Source organism: Danio aesculapii, chromosome 7 (genome assembly GCF_903798145.1).
Source record: "Danio aesculapii chromosome 7, fDanAes4.1, whole genome shotgun sequence".
Lineage (NCBI taxonomy): Eukaryota > Metazoa > Chordata > Actinopteri > Cypriniformes > Danionidae > Danio > Danio aesculapii.
The window spans coordinates 71079104-71096496 of NC_079441.1; the positions used below are offsets into that span (position 1 = coordinate 71079104).

Below are 17393 nucleotides of genomic sequence, written 5' to 3' on the forward strand. Positions count from 1 at the left end.
TTGAACACAAAACAAGATATTTAAGAATGTTGAAAAAAAAGCCATTGACATTAGAGGTGGAACTTATACTGGTCTCACGGTTTGTTCGGTTACGATTATCATACCATCGATTGGGTTTCAATTCGATATCTTGGTGCATCACAGTGCATTGACGATGCTTTCCATACACAGTGTTGTATTTTGGGCGGTGGCTATAACAAGCTGTCTGTATAAACACACACACACACATGGACACACAGCACCACACTGTCTCTCATTCACACATAATACACAAACATAGACAGCACCAAACAAACGCACACACACCACGAGCGCTTGCTTGCTCGCTTGCTCGGGAGCAATATTGTGAGACCGCCCACTCCTGTTAAAAGTACACCAGAGTTCCCGACCGCTCCCGCGCTTTTATTCGGAAAATTATTCCCGTGCGAATGAAATCTGGTCAAGTCCCGCGACCAATGCACAGGAACAGCCGCGGGAATGCATACAGCCGAGAGGAAAAGAGAGGGGAGGAGAGTCACGCCAGCAGCCGAGAGGAAAAGTCATTTTAAATGAACAGATGACATTGTTTGAGATGTTTCTATGACAATCTGACATAAACAAATACATCATAACCTGTCTTTGTCTTTTTTATGACAACTCGGCATACCAAGACAACATTACATCATAAACATGGCTGTCCTGAGGCCTTTATAAATGTGTCATGAATATTATACTTATACTATACATGTGGTACTACAGTGGTACAAATCAAAAGTGTCATTGAATTATCATTAAATGTCATTAAATAATAATGACGCTGTTATGAAATTATTTTGACAGAGCAATGACACTTTTATGAGAAATATGAATGATAAATTCAGTTTGTTTTACTGAAAAAAGTGTCCAGAAAAATATTTATGACACAATTATAATGTCCTCACAATCATGTTTATGGCAGACTTTTGTCAAGTTTTGTTGTCTGATAATCTCAAGTTCTCATGATAAAGATAAGACAGGTTATGCTTATGTCCAGTCTCAACATCTCAAACAATGTCATCTTTGCAAATAAAATAGCATAACTAAGCAAATGACACTGTCTAAAACAGTTGGATAGTTGTCATAGCATGCATAAATTCTTCAATTTCAATACATGTGTATGTCATGATTATAAATGCTTCATGAAAGTCTTGTGAACACCTTTTCAAATAAAGGACCCTATTCATACACCCGGCGCAAGGCGCAACACAATTGTTGTTTGCTAGTTTCAGCTTGGCACAAGAGTCGTTTTGCGACACGCTGTTTAAATAGCAAATGCATTGGTGCTCATATGTGCACCCATAGGCGTTCTGGGTCTAAAAAAGGAGGCGTGTTGAAGCGCATCGCTGGCGTGTTGCTATTTTTGAGAAACTATAATAGACTGGTCTATAGACCAGAACAAAGCCAGTCTATTGTCCAGCGCAGAGTGCATTAGTTGTGCGCCTCGCTTACACATTGCTTAACACAGACAGGATGTACAGCAATACGCAAATATCTTATAAATGAAGAAGAATTAAAATATAAGGATATATATAGGATATAAATAGAAAGGATTAAAATATTACAAATTATATTATTTTCTTGTCTACACAAATATAAAAACCATACTTTCATGCCTTCTTCATCTCGGGGGGCTTTTTCAGTTTATTCATGACAATTTGCTTTTGTATAATGTCATTATTAGTAGCAGTATCATTTATTATATGCATATTTATATTTGTTTTATTAAAAACAAGCTTAGATTTGTCCACCTGTCAGGTTTTAGACCATATGGGGCACAGCATGTGTGTTTGGATTTAACTCAGTAGTTTGACCACACTTCGTTATTATTGTTCATTTATTCGTTTGCTGGAAATTAGAACTGAATTTACAAAGAGTTTTGAAGCAAATCTTTGTGCTTAACAAACAAAATTAATTATGTATAGGCTAATACCAGAAGTTTCCCTATCCACGAGAGTGAAAGTGAAAGTAAACAGTGAGGAGGCTCATCTCTCATTCTCGCGCTGCAGATGCTCTGTTTAACTGTTTTCTTGCTAGTGAAACGATCAGTTTTTTAACTTACAAAGTCCGTCATGTAAGTAGCAATTGCACTATGGCGTGACGCAACTGGCTCTTAAAGGGAATGTGAGATGAGACTCTGATTGGTTTATTCTCAAAACACACCTAGAACTCATTAAGAGAATAAGCTCAACCCTGTTAGACCATGTGCCACGGCGCAAAGCGGATTTCTCCATCCTTAAAATAGTAAAAGTAGATTCTGACACGCCCTTAATGCTTTTGCACCCTGCGCTTTGCACTTTGCACTTTGCGCATGGATTGTTAAAACAGAGCCCAAAGTGTTACCAAAAACAATTGGAGGATGAGTAAATGATGACAGAATGGTCATTTTTGGCGTGAACTAACCCTTTTTTTCCACTCCAATGACACTATTTAATTTTTTTAAGAATAAAAGGACTTAAGAAAAATCTGCAAACATCAAAAAACAAAAAGACACCAGTGAGAGTGAATGACAAGCAGTATACTGGAAATAAGACAAACGTTTCTGTCCAGCGTTGACCATTGTCAATGCTAAACAAACACACCTATTGGGCCATTTTGAAAGCACGTCTTTTTTTTTAAAGCAATACCAATATAGCTGAATATATCATACGTCCACTTTAAAGTGCATGTGATCTGTCAGCTGAGGAATATACTGTATATACATATAATAAGTATAGTGTCAAAAACAGCACACTGCATGCAGAATACACCAATGGTTTAATGGGATTTTAGGTTGAATGGGAGATACAGATATTAGCACATATTACACAAAACCAGGGGTAAACGTAGTGGGTCATTTTTATCTTCGTATGAAGGATGTGGTGCGATCACATTAGAGAATTTGCGGTGAAATTTCATGGACAGAAATGCATAATCAAGGCATAAGCACACATAGAAATGTAAATCAAACCAATTAACACTGTTTTTGGGTGCCACAAATTCATGTGACCAACTAAAATGCAAACAAAATATGCATATGGGGAACTTTTTGCACATTTTCGCCAGTTAAATTGCTTTATTTGAGGCTGTATTTGGAATATACAGATTAATGCAAAAGTATTAGCCCTCCTGTGAAATTTGTATTATTTTAAAATACTTATTTACCAAGTGATGTTTAACAGAGCAAGCATTTTCCACAGTATTTACTATATTTGTTCTGGAGACAGTCTTATTTCTTTTAGATAAGCCTTCAGTTAAGCCTTTAAATCACTTTAAGCTTGCAAAATAACAGGTAAAATATGATGTACTAAACATTTCATCTTCAACTGGACATACCATAGGCAAACATCAGATTTTATGTTGCCTTATAAACTCCAGTGCTCATTGATCAACTTTTTTCCATTAAAAAATCCACTCAATCAATCTGTTTTTCAGAATCGTGGTTCCCTGAGTATGTTTTCTGTTTATTTTTTCCCTAGTGACTTTAAAATGTCTTGGTTAAGCATTATATAAACCATTATCTAAACCAGCCAGCGATGAGGAGATTTGCAAGATTAAAAACCTTAAACAAAACAATGTGAAAATCAGACAAAAAAAGACAAAAGTTACAGGAACTACGAAGAGCTTGTGGTTCTGCATCTCTCTGACTGGGGGGATTTTTGCACAGCATCATGGGTAATGTAGTTTTCTGAATAAAATTCCACTATCAAACTAAATAGGTTGGATTGAATATAAACACATAAGCATATTGACTGTCAACCTCAGAGATCATCACAAAGCTGTTTTCAAATGTTCGTCATTTATTTTAAGTTTCACTTTCCCTACAGACAAATCAAATGGAAAATTTCCCTCCAAAACGGAATGATGTTCCCATTAAACTGACTGGGTTCATTTTCTTGCACAGACCATTATCAGAAGCCACGACTATTGATTTGGACTATTGATTAGGGAAAGTGATATTTAAAGGGATAGTTCACCCAAAAATTTATTTACAGCTAATCCACTTACCCTCAGACTTTTGTTTTCATTAAGTGGAAATGAAAGATTTTTAGGTAAATCTGTGGTGATTTTGGCTCATTGTACTAAGATAATGCAACTGGAATAATTACAGCAGTCGCCATCGTCAATCTCAACACAATCTCACGGCAATTCGTAACTTTTTGATTTAGTGGCTAATTCGTATGAATTCGTACAATCTAATTCTACATTTTCGTACGATTTGCTCATCCCCCAATGACGGTTGGGTTTAGGGGTGGGGTTAGGTGCCACGCCACGCCTCCTTTTTAAAATCGTATAATTTCGTACGAATGAACTCGTACGAATTCGTACGAATTAGCCACTAAACTGTCAAAACGTAAAATACTTACGTTTTCTCGTGAGATCAGGCTGTCAATCTAAAATGAAGTAAGAGCTCGCGATGACATGTGCGGGTGTTGTAGTGCTGTGCCATTTCTTAGGGGTAAATTTGAAGCCCTTCCCTTTCACACTCTGTTTCAAGGGGTCCAAGGGGAAGCGGTAGGGTACAAAATAATATTGGGATTGGGCTTTCAATTACCATGAATACAAATACACACAGAGAAACTGGAAACGAAGAATAAAAAGTAATATTTTATATGAATGCTATTCTTTTATAAGTTATATCTTTTATCAAAAGTTCAGAAAAAGGTTTTGTTTTGATATCAAAATCTTTGACTAGTCTGCATTAAAATATTTTAAAGTATGCATAGATTCCAGTATACACTGAAGAAATATTAATATAACAAATAAAAACTTGTTTACAATGTTTTTTCCTTCCTTTAACGAAAGTCTTAGGTTGCCAGATATTTTTTTATAATTTTTTTAGTGATAATTACTAGCAAGCAAGTTGCATTCAAATAACTGCGATAGTTATTATCATAATTATAATAGATAGATAGAAAATGTTTCATGTACTGTAGTAATGGCTTAACTGTAAAGCTTGGGTTTATAAATGTTGGAAGATAGAGTAAAACTAAATATTTTAAGATTGCAAACATGCATGCAATGTTTGCATAATTTCTAAATATTTCAACAAAGTTCAACAAATCCTGAATGCCATCATCTAGATGAAATGAACAAAGATAGAGAAGTAAAACAATGAGAAGAGGCGATCATGCACTTCAGATGATCAGGGTAAACAGGAGAGACTAAAACACCAACAAGAAGATTACATAAAAACCGTCACCACGATTACCTTGAAAGCCGAACTTTCTGCTTTCTGCACCCAGTGAATTGGAAACAAAATAACCATTAGCCAGCCAGCATTAAACACTTCAGTCTCATGCTCATAGATTGACACACATAAGCAAAGCACATATGCGTACTTTAACTGTGTACAGAAAGAAAGAGAAAACAGCTTGTATGATTCAGAAATACATACGCAGTCTGGGAGATGGCAGAGATTCATCAAACTCTCCTTTGAATCCTAAATGTCACCCAAAAGACAAGCCAAAATGTTTTGTCAAATTATTAATGAAGGCAGTTTGCATTTAAGTAACCACATTCCTAAACCTGATGCATACGCATGATTTAGCACACTGAAAACATGTCTTAGCACATTGCTATTATCTTTATAGAATAACAACACTGTTAGCATGATTTAACACTGCTAGCATGCTTCAGCATATTACTGTAATTTTCCAGCATTTATCACATCTGTATAGCACATCAACATGTTTCTAGTATGATTTATTACACTGCTAGCATGTTTTAGTATTTTACAGATGTCTACAGCATGTTTCTAGCATGCATCACACTGATTAGCACATTGTTCCCTGCTGAAAAAAACTGGTATATGCTGGTAAGGTATGTTTTGATGCTGGTGTGCAGGTCTTGCTGCTTTCAAAGCTGGTTGGCTGTTTTTAGCTGGTTGACCAGGCTGGTTTTAGAGAGGTTTTGGCCACTTCCAGGCTGATTTCCAGTCATTTCCAGCCAAGTCTTAGCTGGTCAGGCTGGAAAATGACCAGCTAAAACTAGATAAAACCAGCTTGAACAGCCTGGTTTAAGCTGGACATCGCTGGTTTTGGCTGGGCTCCAAGCCTGGCTAGGCTGGTCAAGCTGGTTTTAGCTGGTCATCTCCCAGCCTGACCAGCTAAGACTAGGCTGGAAATGGCTGGAAACCAGCCTGGAAATGGCCAAAACCCCTCTAAAACCAGCATGGTTGACCAGCTAAAACCAGCCAACCAGCCCAGCCTGGTTTAAGCTGGGGGGTTTTCAGCAGTGCAGCTGGGCATGTTTCTTGCATGATTTAACACATGGCTGACATTTTATTGTCATATTTCAGCATGTTAATAGCATTTATCACACTATTACCACACTATTAGCATGTATCTAGCCTTATAAACACACTGCTAGCATTTCTTAGTGTGTTATTGCCAACATGTTTCCAACATACAGTACATCACACTGACTAGCACATTGTTAACATGTTTCTAGTATGATTTAACACATTGCTAGCATGTTTTAGTGTTTTCCAAAATGTTTACAGCATGTTTCTAGCATGCATCCATCATTCATCACACTCAATCACATTATTAGCATGTATCTAGCCTGATTAAGCACACTGCTAGCATTTTTTACTATGTTATTGCCATTCCTCCAGCATGTTCCTAGCATTTATCACTAATTAGCACATTATTAGCATGTTTACAGCATGATACACACACTGAAAGCATTCATCATATTTATAGCCTTTATGACCATAACTTGCACATTGTTAACATATTTATAGCAAGATTTAACACATTGCTAGCATGTTTTATCTTTTTAAAAATGTTAACAGCATGTTTTTAGCATTTATCACACTTCATTGTTTAGCATGTTTACAGCATGATACACATGATATACATTTAGCATGTTTACAGCATGCTATTGTCATTTTCCAGCATGTTTCCAGCATTTATCACACTCACTAGCACAATGTTACAACATTTCTAGCATGATTTAACTCTGTTAGCATTTCTTAGCATGTTATTGTAATTTTCACATTTATCACATTATAGCACATTGTTGATTTGATTTAACACACTGCTAGCATAATTTGACGTTTCCTAAATCATGTTTCTAGCATAATTTAACACTTGCACACTTATTGTTCAGCATGTTGCTAGCATATTGCTAACTTATTTTAGCACAATCTCCCACTTTAAACCATGTTTCAAGCATGTTTTGGCACAATGTCTCAGAGTTTAATGCTTTCGAGTTATAAGAGATGTTAGGATGTTTTATTTTACACTTACTTTTGACGACAACAGAAGCATAAGCTGAGTTCTCGCCTTTGCTGTTCATGGCAGACACTCGATACTGCGTGTCATCAAAATCACACTGGAATTACAAACAGACGTTAAACACACAAAAGCACATCTGTACCCACATTACAAAGCATCTTAACCCAGCTAACAATTTTAGGTTCTATAAACGTTCCCTTAATGTTGCCGTTAAGTTATTAAGTTATTAAGCCATTAAGTACAATATTGTTTTTTTAATGTTACGGATGTCCAGTTTTATAAATGACGTATAACATGTTTTTTGTTATAATAACACTATTATAAGCGATGCGGTGGCGCAGTAGGTAGTGCTGTCGGCTCACATCAAGAAGGTCGCTGATTCGAGCCTCGACTGGGTCAGTTGGCGTTTCAGTGTCGAGTTTGCATGTTCTCCCCGCGTTCGCAAGGGTTTCCTCCGGGTGCTCTGGTTTCCCCCATAGTCCAAAGACATGTGGTACAGGTGAATTGGGTAGGCTAAATATTCCATAGTGTATGAGTGCATATGGATGTTTCCCAGAGATGGGTTGCAGCTGGAAGGGCATCCGCTGCGTAAAACATGTGCTGAATAAGTTGGTTCATTCCGCTGTGGTGACCCCTGATTAATAAAGGGACTAAGCCAAAAAGAAAAACTGAATGAATGAATGAATGAATGAATGATGCTGTTTAAATTTAAATTATTTAAATTCATAATGTAAACATGCAAAGCATTAGAGCATTCCATCCACATTATATTAATGTTCTAATTACGTTTTTCTTTCAGCGTTACAGGAATGTTTCTAAAACATTATTTTAATATTATTTCTATTGATTATCAAAGTCGCTTTACATAGATGAACACTAAAGTAAAACCAAATCACAAGCTATCCTTAAAATGGCTGCTGGCAACAACCGGACTCAAATTGTAAACCTTTTTGAAACATTTCATGATAATCAGCTTTTTAAATGGTTTGTAATTTATCACGAGTGTATTTCCAGCAAACTTTTTTAGATGTTTAACATAGACATCTTGCCTAAACCATGACTAAATGTAATAATAGTCCATAAATAGACTAGTCATTGATGGTTAATATTTGCTGCAATAATGACTAATAATGACTATTATTGTCAATACAGTGGTCCCTCGCTATGAGGTTCGACTTTCACCTCGCAGTCTCTGCGTTTTTTTTTTTGTGCAATTCGACATGCTTTTTTTTCTACAGCGCATTGTGTTCTGCGTGCTGATAAGTGCATTGTGTTCGGCGTCTTGATTGGCTGTAGACCACTGTCAATCAATCTCTTTCCATAGTGTATGTCAGGGGTGTCAAAGTCAATTCCTGGAGGTGCCGGAGCCCTGCAGAGTTTAGCTCTAGCCCTGCTTCAACACACCTATCTGTAGGTTTCAAACAAGCCTAAAGCACTCAATTAGTTTGATCCGGTGTGTTTAATTAGGGTTGGAACTAAACTGTGCAGAGCTGCCGCCCTCCAGGAGCTGGCTTTGACACATGTGGTGCACAGTATGTGTATGGATGAGTGTGTATGGATGTTTCCCAGTTTCCCCGCTTTGTAAAACATATGCTGGATAAGTTGGCGGTTCATTCCGCTGTGGCGACCCCTTGATGAATAAAGGGACTAAGCCAAAGGAAAATGAATGAATGATTACTATATATACTATAGTATATTACAATAAACTCTATCACTACTAACGCAGTCTTTAAAGAACAAAATAAACTGTGCAATTGACTTCAGAGCAGCTTTTAGTTGGTTAATGGTGGGGTTTAGTTTAGTTGCCTTAAAATGGCAGCACATCAACAATGTGCTGCATCACAGCTCCTTTCCCGACCACAAATGAGCACAAATTAATTTGCTATTAAACAACATGGCACAGGACAGGAGGATGATACATGCACCGGGCTAAAAAAAACATTTGCACAACAGTGGTGTAGTCCTTGTTATACTCACGTATACTCAGTATGCCTGCTTTTTTCCACAAGCTGTTTGGGTATTACGACTTCTGAGGATCATACCCTCGGTATACTCACTTGTTTTGGTGATTAAACTTCCCTAATTTATGTGTATTCGCGTCTTCTTTAACTTTATACCAAATTTTTTAACTCTCATCTTAATTGGTCGCAGTTGGGGCAGTTTTGTTTAATTTGCGTCATTCCCCGCCCCCTGACGACCGCAGCAGCTGTGAGAACATTTCATGGGTTTTTCGAAGATCACAACAAATCAGCTGAATGATGTCTCACTGAAACGTTCACGTAAAATTATAAAACAGCACAGTCGCTTTAGCCCTCCTATATTACCATTCAGCCATTCATTTCCATTATTTCCATTCTATACTTGAGTATAGGCTAGTATTTGGGTTTTTGAAAAAGTGTGCTTTGCTTCTGTTTTCTACATTAAAAAAAAAATATATATATATATATACTTTAGTTGTTTATTTGACAACTTTTAAAATTTGGATTGGGTGGGTAATAGTACACCACCTTTTTTTTAGGTCTACACCACTGTTGCACAACTGCATTGCGCCTGCTACATTATTGCACCAGATGTATGATAGGGCCCATCCAACCCAATCTCACGGCAATTTGTAATTATTTGATTTAGTGGCTAATTTGTGTGAGTTCATACAGTCTTATTTATACAACGACAGTTAGTACGATTTGCTCATCCCACAATGACGGTTGGGTTGGTTTAGGGCTGGGGTTGGCCTCCTTTTTAAAACCTTAAAAAAAAAAAAACCTTTTTAAAAACTGACTTCATGTAAAATAGTGAGATCAGGCTGGCCCAACATGTTTGGCGAATACTGAAGTTCACATGTGTCACCTGTTGATCTCCAGCGAGTGCACATTGTAGCTGCTCTCCACTTTGTACTTCCCTGGATTGGACATGGGATCAATGCTGACATTGTTCTTGTACCTGAAACAGAGAGTAATGAATTAAAATACAGCAGGATAATATGGTATACGTTTGATTCTTATGGCCCGTTTCTACTGAGAGGTACAGTACTGTACAGGTCGGTACGGGTCACCTTTATCAACCTTGCTTTTCCACTGCCAAAAGGGTACTCTTTGGTGGGCGTGGTGTATGACAGAAAGTTTCAAATGACGTCATTTTTACTCGAGGAAGTGTCACAGTAAAGCCGTACAGGTCGTTCACATTTCATACAAGAAGTACTTCTCACAACACAGATGCTTTAAACATAAATATTCAAGTATAAATGTTCATTACTAACCTTTCTATGAACATGAGTTGATTATAACTGCAGATCAATGACTGCGAAATAGCTTACTGTAACGTCAGTGATTATATGGAATAAATAATAAATGAACATATATAAACACACACAGACCCTCACAGTCTCTGATATGTTACCAATTACAGAAGAATTACACACAGCAGACATTTAGTCCTTATTCGGGTTCAAAAACAACACGAAATATAGCCTACTGTCAGTGCAAACCTCTCATATGTGTCTTAATCTTTAGCAGCACATGTAACCTCTTGTTATAGAGTTTTTCCGTCATTCTGAGTTCATAACAGTCCAAAAGGTGATTAGTTAAACATTATAAACACAAAGTTATGATATAATTATGGTGTAATGTCTTGGCTGTTTTAAAAATGGCGCTTCCTTTGTTTTCATTCTCCTGCTTCTGTGAGTGACGTGTCTCTGTAAACCAATAGCGTTCAGCTGCGCGTCTAGCTCTGCCTTATGGTACCCTTTGGGCCTGTTGGTACCCTTTGCAAAGGGTGTCCAAAATATGGTATGGTAGGGGTCGCTTTTATGTACCTTTTGACAGTGGAAACCAACCCAGGCTCATTCTGAAAACTTACCTCTACAGACGTTTCTGGAGATCGGAGAAATACGACCCGGCGGCACATTTTTTTCTGCAGTTTTTGTTTTCACCAATTCACGAGAGGCCGCTGTGTACGCTTTTTGAGATCTCAAATTTCACCCGCGAGTGCCATTTATAACTGCTGTTCTCGCGTAAACCCACCAGAGGCTGCTGTCGACTGACTTGTTGACTGACTGAGCGAACAATCGACTGACCCACCCTCCTCCTTCCCTAAACCCAACCAATTTTATCGATTGACCCACCCACCCACTTCCCTAAACCCAACCAATACGTTTCAAATGCAATCCAAATAAAGAAAAGCCCTCGTCTGATTTTTTTTTACCACGTTTTCAGATTTTACCACGTTCTCACCCTGCTATTTACTTGTTTGTTTTATTTTTTATTCTGTTTTGTCTTACCTGCTTTCTGGAACCGCTTTTCACCAGACTCCGCCCTCTTTTCATGTGTCATTTAACATTAAGTCAAATATGAGGGAGAGTAAATGATGAGGTCATTTTCATTCTTGGGTGAACTATCCCTTTAACTAAATCAATAATTATGGGAGGAGGTCAAAGCGTTTGTTTATTGTAGCTCACTCACCAGACGACGCGCGGGTCGGGCCATCCTGAGATGGTGCAGTGGAGCCGCACACACTGTTTCTCCCACACAGTGTGTGAGCGCGGCTTGATCACGAACTCGGGTGTGTGCATCAGGCTGTCCTCGTTCTGACGTTTGTGGTACTCTTCGTTCTCATGGATCTGAGGACAGCAAACAGTTGAAAACAAAATTATCAGCCCTCTTGCAAATTTTTCACAGTATTTACTGTTGTATTTTCTCTTCTGGAGAAAGTCTTATTCTTTTAGTTTGGCTGAAATAAAAAAGAATTGGACATGGGATCAATGCTGACATTGTTTTGTACCTGAAACAGGGAGTAATGAATTAAAGCAGGATGATATAGTGGGTGTTTGAGGCTGCAGCCTAAATCTCAACCCAGGCTTATTATTGATACGTACCTCTGTATACATTTTTGGAGAGCGCGAATTACATCCGCTGGTCTGTTTTTTTTTACAGTTTTGTTTTCACAAATCCACCAGAGGGCGCTGTGTACGCTTTTACAGATCTCAAATTTCTCTCGCAGATGCCATTCGCGCCTGCTGTTCTAACGTAAATCCACCAGAGGCGCTGTTGAGTGACTGACTGACTGACTGACTGACCGACCGACCGACCGACCGACCAACCGACTGACCGATCCCTAAACCCAACTCATAGTGTTTTCAAAAGCACTGACTGACCAGCTTCCACCACCTTCCCTAAACGCAACTAACAGTGTTTTAAAAAGCAATCCAGAAAAAGTAAAGCCCTCGCTGCCGCCTGATTTTTACCACGTTTTTAGATCTTACGACGTTCTCACCCTGTTATTGTCTTTTGCTTTTGCTTTACCCGCTTTCTTGAGCTGTTCTTCACAAGACTTGAACCCCATTGTCACAGTCAACTCCTCTCTGCGTCTCAAGTCCACCAACATACGCGACGAGCTACTGGACAAGCTGGTAACAGCGGAAAAGCCGTCCACACGGATGTAAACGGTCAGCTGGTAGCGCGAAAAGAAACATGCCTGTGGGCGGCGTCATACTGCCCCGTAGCATTCATCTTAAAGACAAAATGCAGCCAAACGTAGCTCTGGCTACATAATTCGTGCTCTCCAGAAATGTGTACGTGGGTACGTTGTCACAATAAGCCTGTGTTGCTAAATCTGCAATTCAGAGCATCTTGATTTAAATCCTAATAAAACACTGATGGAAAATAGCATAAAAAAGTTACATTTCACAAATAATCGCAATGAAAAGCAAGTAGAAGACCGCTTTTAATCAATTGAAACAAAAAGACTGAAGTTAGTGTTAGAATATAGGTTAGTGTTAATTATGCATAATTCATTGCAATTACTAAATTAAGCACATGGAATGTGTATTACACCACCTTAAATTAAAGTATTATTAAATTCTGAAGAAAATATCCTTCTGTGAAGATATTTTGAAGAATGCTAGTTGCTGGCACTTATTGATCTCCATATTTTTACTCTTCGTTCTCATGGATCTGGGCACAGCAGACAGTTGAAAAGAAAAAATATTATCCCTCTCGCGAATTTCCCCCTCACCCTAAAATTTTCACAGTATTTACTTTTATATTTTTTTCTTCTGGAGAAAGTCTTATTTCTTTTAGTTTGGCCTGAGTAAAAAAATTTTAATACAATTTTAAAATGCCTAATTTGGACTACAGGATTATAATTAAACATTGTTTTGTTATTTTAAAATGCATATACATGTTTATAAAATCACCACTGAGATTTTATTTTCAACCAGTGAACTACAAACACCAGTAAAAAAAACACCAGTTAAAGCTACACTCTAAAAAACGTTGGGTTATTTACTTAACCCAATGGTTGAGTTAAAAATATTTGGTGCTTTGTTGGGTTATTTTAAACCTTTATTGGGTTTTATTTAATAACTCAACCAGTTGGGTTACAATTTTTGAATTTCAACAGTCAACTGATTGAACTGACACAGAACCGCTGAATCAATATGCGTACGTGATGTTGCTCTTGCGGTATAAAGTTTATGCAAGCTCTAATGCAGTAAATTAGAGCAGAAATGCAGCAAATTGCCTCTTCGTGTCATGTTTTTTATATCTGTTTCACCTGGACTCTTAATTATTGATGATACAAGCGTGCGCGCTTCATAGCCGATCTACATGCGGATAAAAACGCTTTCTCTACCTCCTCGTTCATCTCTACAGTTGTTTTGGAGGAAAGACACACGTATTTGAGATATTCCGCCGTCATTTTTGTCTTTAGGACCCAGCAGAGACATCAAACCGGAGTCGCGTCCAGTCTTGTTGAAGGTATGTTATGTTGTCTTAAAAAACACTGTCCTTTCGCTAGGAAACCATATTGTAACAACTAAATGCTAATATAGACACATTTATGTGCTACATTTTGTTCAGGAAGTTGCTGGTTTTCCCAAGAAGTACGGAATCCGACCATTATATTATTATTGGTTATTATTCGCCGCTAGAGGGCGCTGAATGGATCGCAACGTGAGGACGTTATCCTGGACAAGAGCAGAGCAGAAGCTTGCTACACCATCTTTTACCAGAAGAAGATTCATTATCCATTTTAAGGTACTTGATTATTAACTATTGAAAGGTAAATATTGTTATTATTAGTATTTGTGTGTACTTTATTGAAGGCCCTGATGAAAATTGCAGTTTCCCTACATCTTATACTAACCTACATTGATGAAACCACAAGCCTGATTAATGTTAGATGCTAATATAAATGTTTTAATCGGTATATATGTCATACAACAATTTAAATATAAGCCTAAAAATTATATATATATATATATATATACTATATATACTATATATATTATATATATATATATATATATATATATATATATATATATATATATATATATAAGAATTGTAACATCTGCTAGCTTTGTATAATAATAGTAGTAATATATGCTTATAATACAAAGCCCTTAACATACTGTCCTTGCCCAGTTTTCAATTCAGGTGAGATTTTAGTGATGCTGTAACCACTCAACTGATAAATGTTGACTGTCAGCTCATGTTAATTTGTTGTTTATTTAATTTTTTTGTTTTGTTTGTTCACTGTAGGTTGCGCTGGATAGAGCGAGTTTTAATCCTCCTTGATTAATCATGTTGATAAAGGTGAGAAAACAACCAGCTCTGTATTTTGTAATATGTACATGATGTACAAATGCACAGATACACACACTTAAGCAGTATCATATACTGTAAAAGTGTCTTTACATCACGATATGTCTTAAAATCAAATTATACATTTGTAATTCTTCTGTAAATGCATTTATACTTTTTTTGAACAGCACTGGTAGTGTGTAATAACACACATGCCTCTTTCAAAGGCGTTTCTGTGGCTTATTTGAGTGTGAATTTTGGTATTAGACTCTGTATTCAGGCATGAGGCCACAGGTGTAGTACAGATGACTGATAGAGTCTAAGCACAGTTCAGAACTTCACTCCTGGAACATTTGACCAGTAAATTGCGATATTACAGACATTAACCTATTTTATATTAATTATTGCATTATGAAAATTTACTGACAGGTTCCAGCTATTTCAGTATAGAAAATGTATCAGGAGTTTGACTCTTTTGCAAGTTTCTGAGCATGAGAATTAAGCACACTGATGAACATCAGTGCACAGTTTGACCGTGTAAAATGGACCTAATTTGCCCACCCAAATTTGCAAATGTGATGCACCTAACCAACTTGCATAAAAGACTAATCCTGCAGCTAAAAGTGCACATTTTCATTTTTTTTTTTCTCTTTATCTGTTTAAGGTACCCCTGGAGATGCCCACTTGCAGCCTTCCAGTTATCTTTTCTTCGTTGCTAAACTGGGTTAAAACACATGATTTTAGTTTTTATTTGGTCCGGCATACATGTACAAATTTAAATTTCTGTTTTAAGGTTGGAGCGAACATCATTTGGTATATGGAGGAGGAGGTAACTAAACCATTCTTGGTGTGAAAGTCCATAGCATTTTCTCCTCTGTTCAGTGGGGACTATGAAGTTTTTGATTTGCTTTGTCCTTTAAGTTATCATTTGTGCTCAGCAGAAAAAATAAATAAATCAACAACTTGAGGGTGAGTAAATGATGAATACACCCAAAAATCGGTGAAACACCCATACACTCATTCAGCAGCAGAGGGACGAATCCATCATGTCCTGGAGCTGGGTCAGAGGAGCATGTCTCTCACAGTCCAAACGCATGCAGTATAGGTAATTTTAATTAACTAAATTGGCCGTAGTGTATGGGTGTTGTCACTGATTTTGGGCTGTATTCATCATTACTCACCCTCAAGTTTGTTGATTTGTTTTTTTATTTATTTCTGCTGACCACAATTGATAACTTAAAGGACCAAAGCAAATCAAAAAATTAATAGTCCCCCACTGACTTCAACCCGAAGACAAAAATGCTATGGAATTTCACTGTGGACCAAGAATGGTTTAGCTACATGTATTGTTCAAAATATCATGTTTTGTGTGTTATCTGAGGAGAGATTTAGAACAAGCGGAGGGTGAATTAATGATGACAGAATTTCCATTTTTGTGTAAAATATCCCTTTAATAAATCCAGTGTACTCTTTGCATGGCGTGGATTTAAGTGCTGTTTTTGTTTATTTTAGTTTGCTCAGGACGGGTATTTTATACCCACACACCAAAGAAACTTTTTGAGGTTTGGGGAGATGCATCATTGCGGATCCTCTCGTATTGCAAAAAAAGAGAAGAGAGCCTTGGATCTATCAGTTCAAGCAACATTTCATCTGGTGAGACAATCCTGCATAACAGCTCTGTTTTATTCCCTATTTGTAGCATTTCACCTGTGATATGAGGTTAATTATTATTATTATTATTATTTTTTATTTTTTTTTTTGATATAAAGACAGCCTTGGAGATCCCACTTTGGAGATGGGGCTTTAACAACTCTGCCAGCTATCCTTTCTCCACTGCCATACAGATTGTGCAGCAAGATGGTTCGGCCCTCATACCAGGAGGCAAAACAAGAATTTGTTGATTTTGCGAATTCTAGGTGCATTATTTATGACAATAAATGTTGGACATTTATTTAATTCATGTATGTATACTTGTATTTCGTTCAGTACTTAAAGGAGGAGGAGCAACAGAGACAGAACCCTCTTGTCCTGCTGCTTGGGGATGAACTAAACTGCTCTCAGGCGTTTGTTATTGTGAAAGGAGTGGTACTAAATTCATGGATTTAAATAAAGCATTGCCAATGTAATAAAAGCGGTGTATTTTTTATTTACATATAAAGATTACTACTATAATAATAATTTATTACTATATAGTGTGTTAAGCCACTTTTTGGCAAAATAACCCAACAATTAGTTATTTTTTTAAACCCAAATTGTTGGGTTAACCTTATCAACCCAATGGATTGGGTTAAATAACCCAACAGAAGGTCGGTGCCAAATTGACCCATCTATGGGTTACCTGTTTGGGTTATTATTAACCCAACTGTTTTAAGTGAGTAGTACAACACCAATCCAGACAATATATCACTGTAAACTATTAAAAATGCACAGAAAATTTACTTTTTCCAGCTTTTCAAGGTTAAAAATTGTTGGGAAAAGATCAAGATCCCATAATTCAACACAAAAGCATTAAGAAAATACAAAATGAATCACAAAATACAGAAAAAATGCTAATTTACAAGGATTTTTTTGCAGT

The 17393-nt window shown here is 37.1% G+C and overlaps 1 protein-coding gene and 1 long non-coding RNA gene across 2 annotated transcripts in view; both read right to left on the reverse strand.

Annotated features, from left to right (window-relative positions):
• Nucleotides 1-5066: 5066 nt before the first annotated feature.
• Nucleotides 5067-7319, reverse strand: LOC130232501 (uncharacterized). The gene is made up of 3 exons (XR_008838118.1): nt 7251-7319; nt 5393-5437; nt 5067-5230 (listed from the first exon to the last, which is right to left on the reverse strand). It is a non-coding gene; the product is annotated as an uncharacterized LOC130232501 (long non-coding RNA).
• A 2762-nt stretch (nt 7320-10081) lies between these two features.
• The window catches only part of LOC130231472 (myomesin-1-like), a 28152-nt gene continuing 20840 nt past the window's right edge, over nt 10082-17393 (reverse strand). The window contains exons 5-6 of the mRNA XM_056460805.1: nt 11696-11853; nt 10082-10178 (exon numbers count right to left, since the gene is read on the reverse strand). Coding sequence (XP_056316780.1) covers nt 10082-10178; nt 11696-11853 — 255 coding nt within the window. The remainder of the gene's footprint in view (nt 10179-11695; nt 11854-17393) is intronic.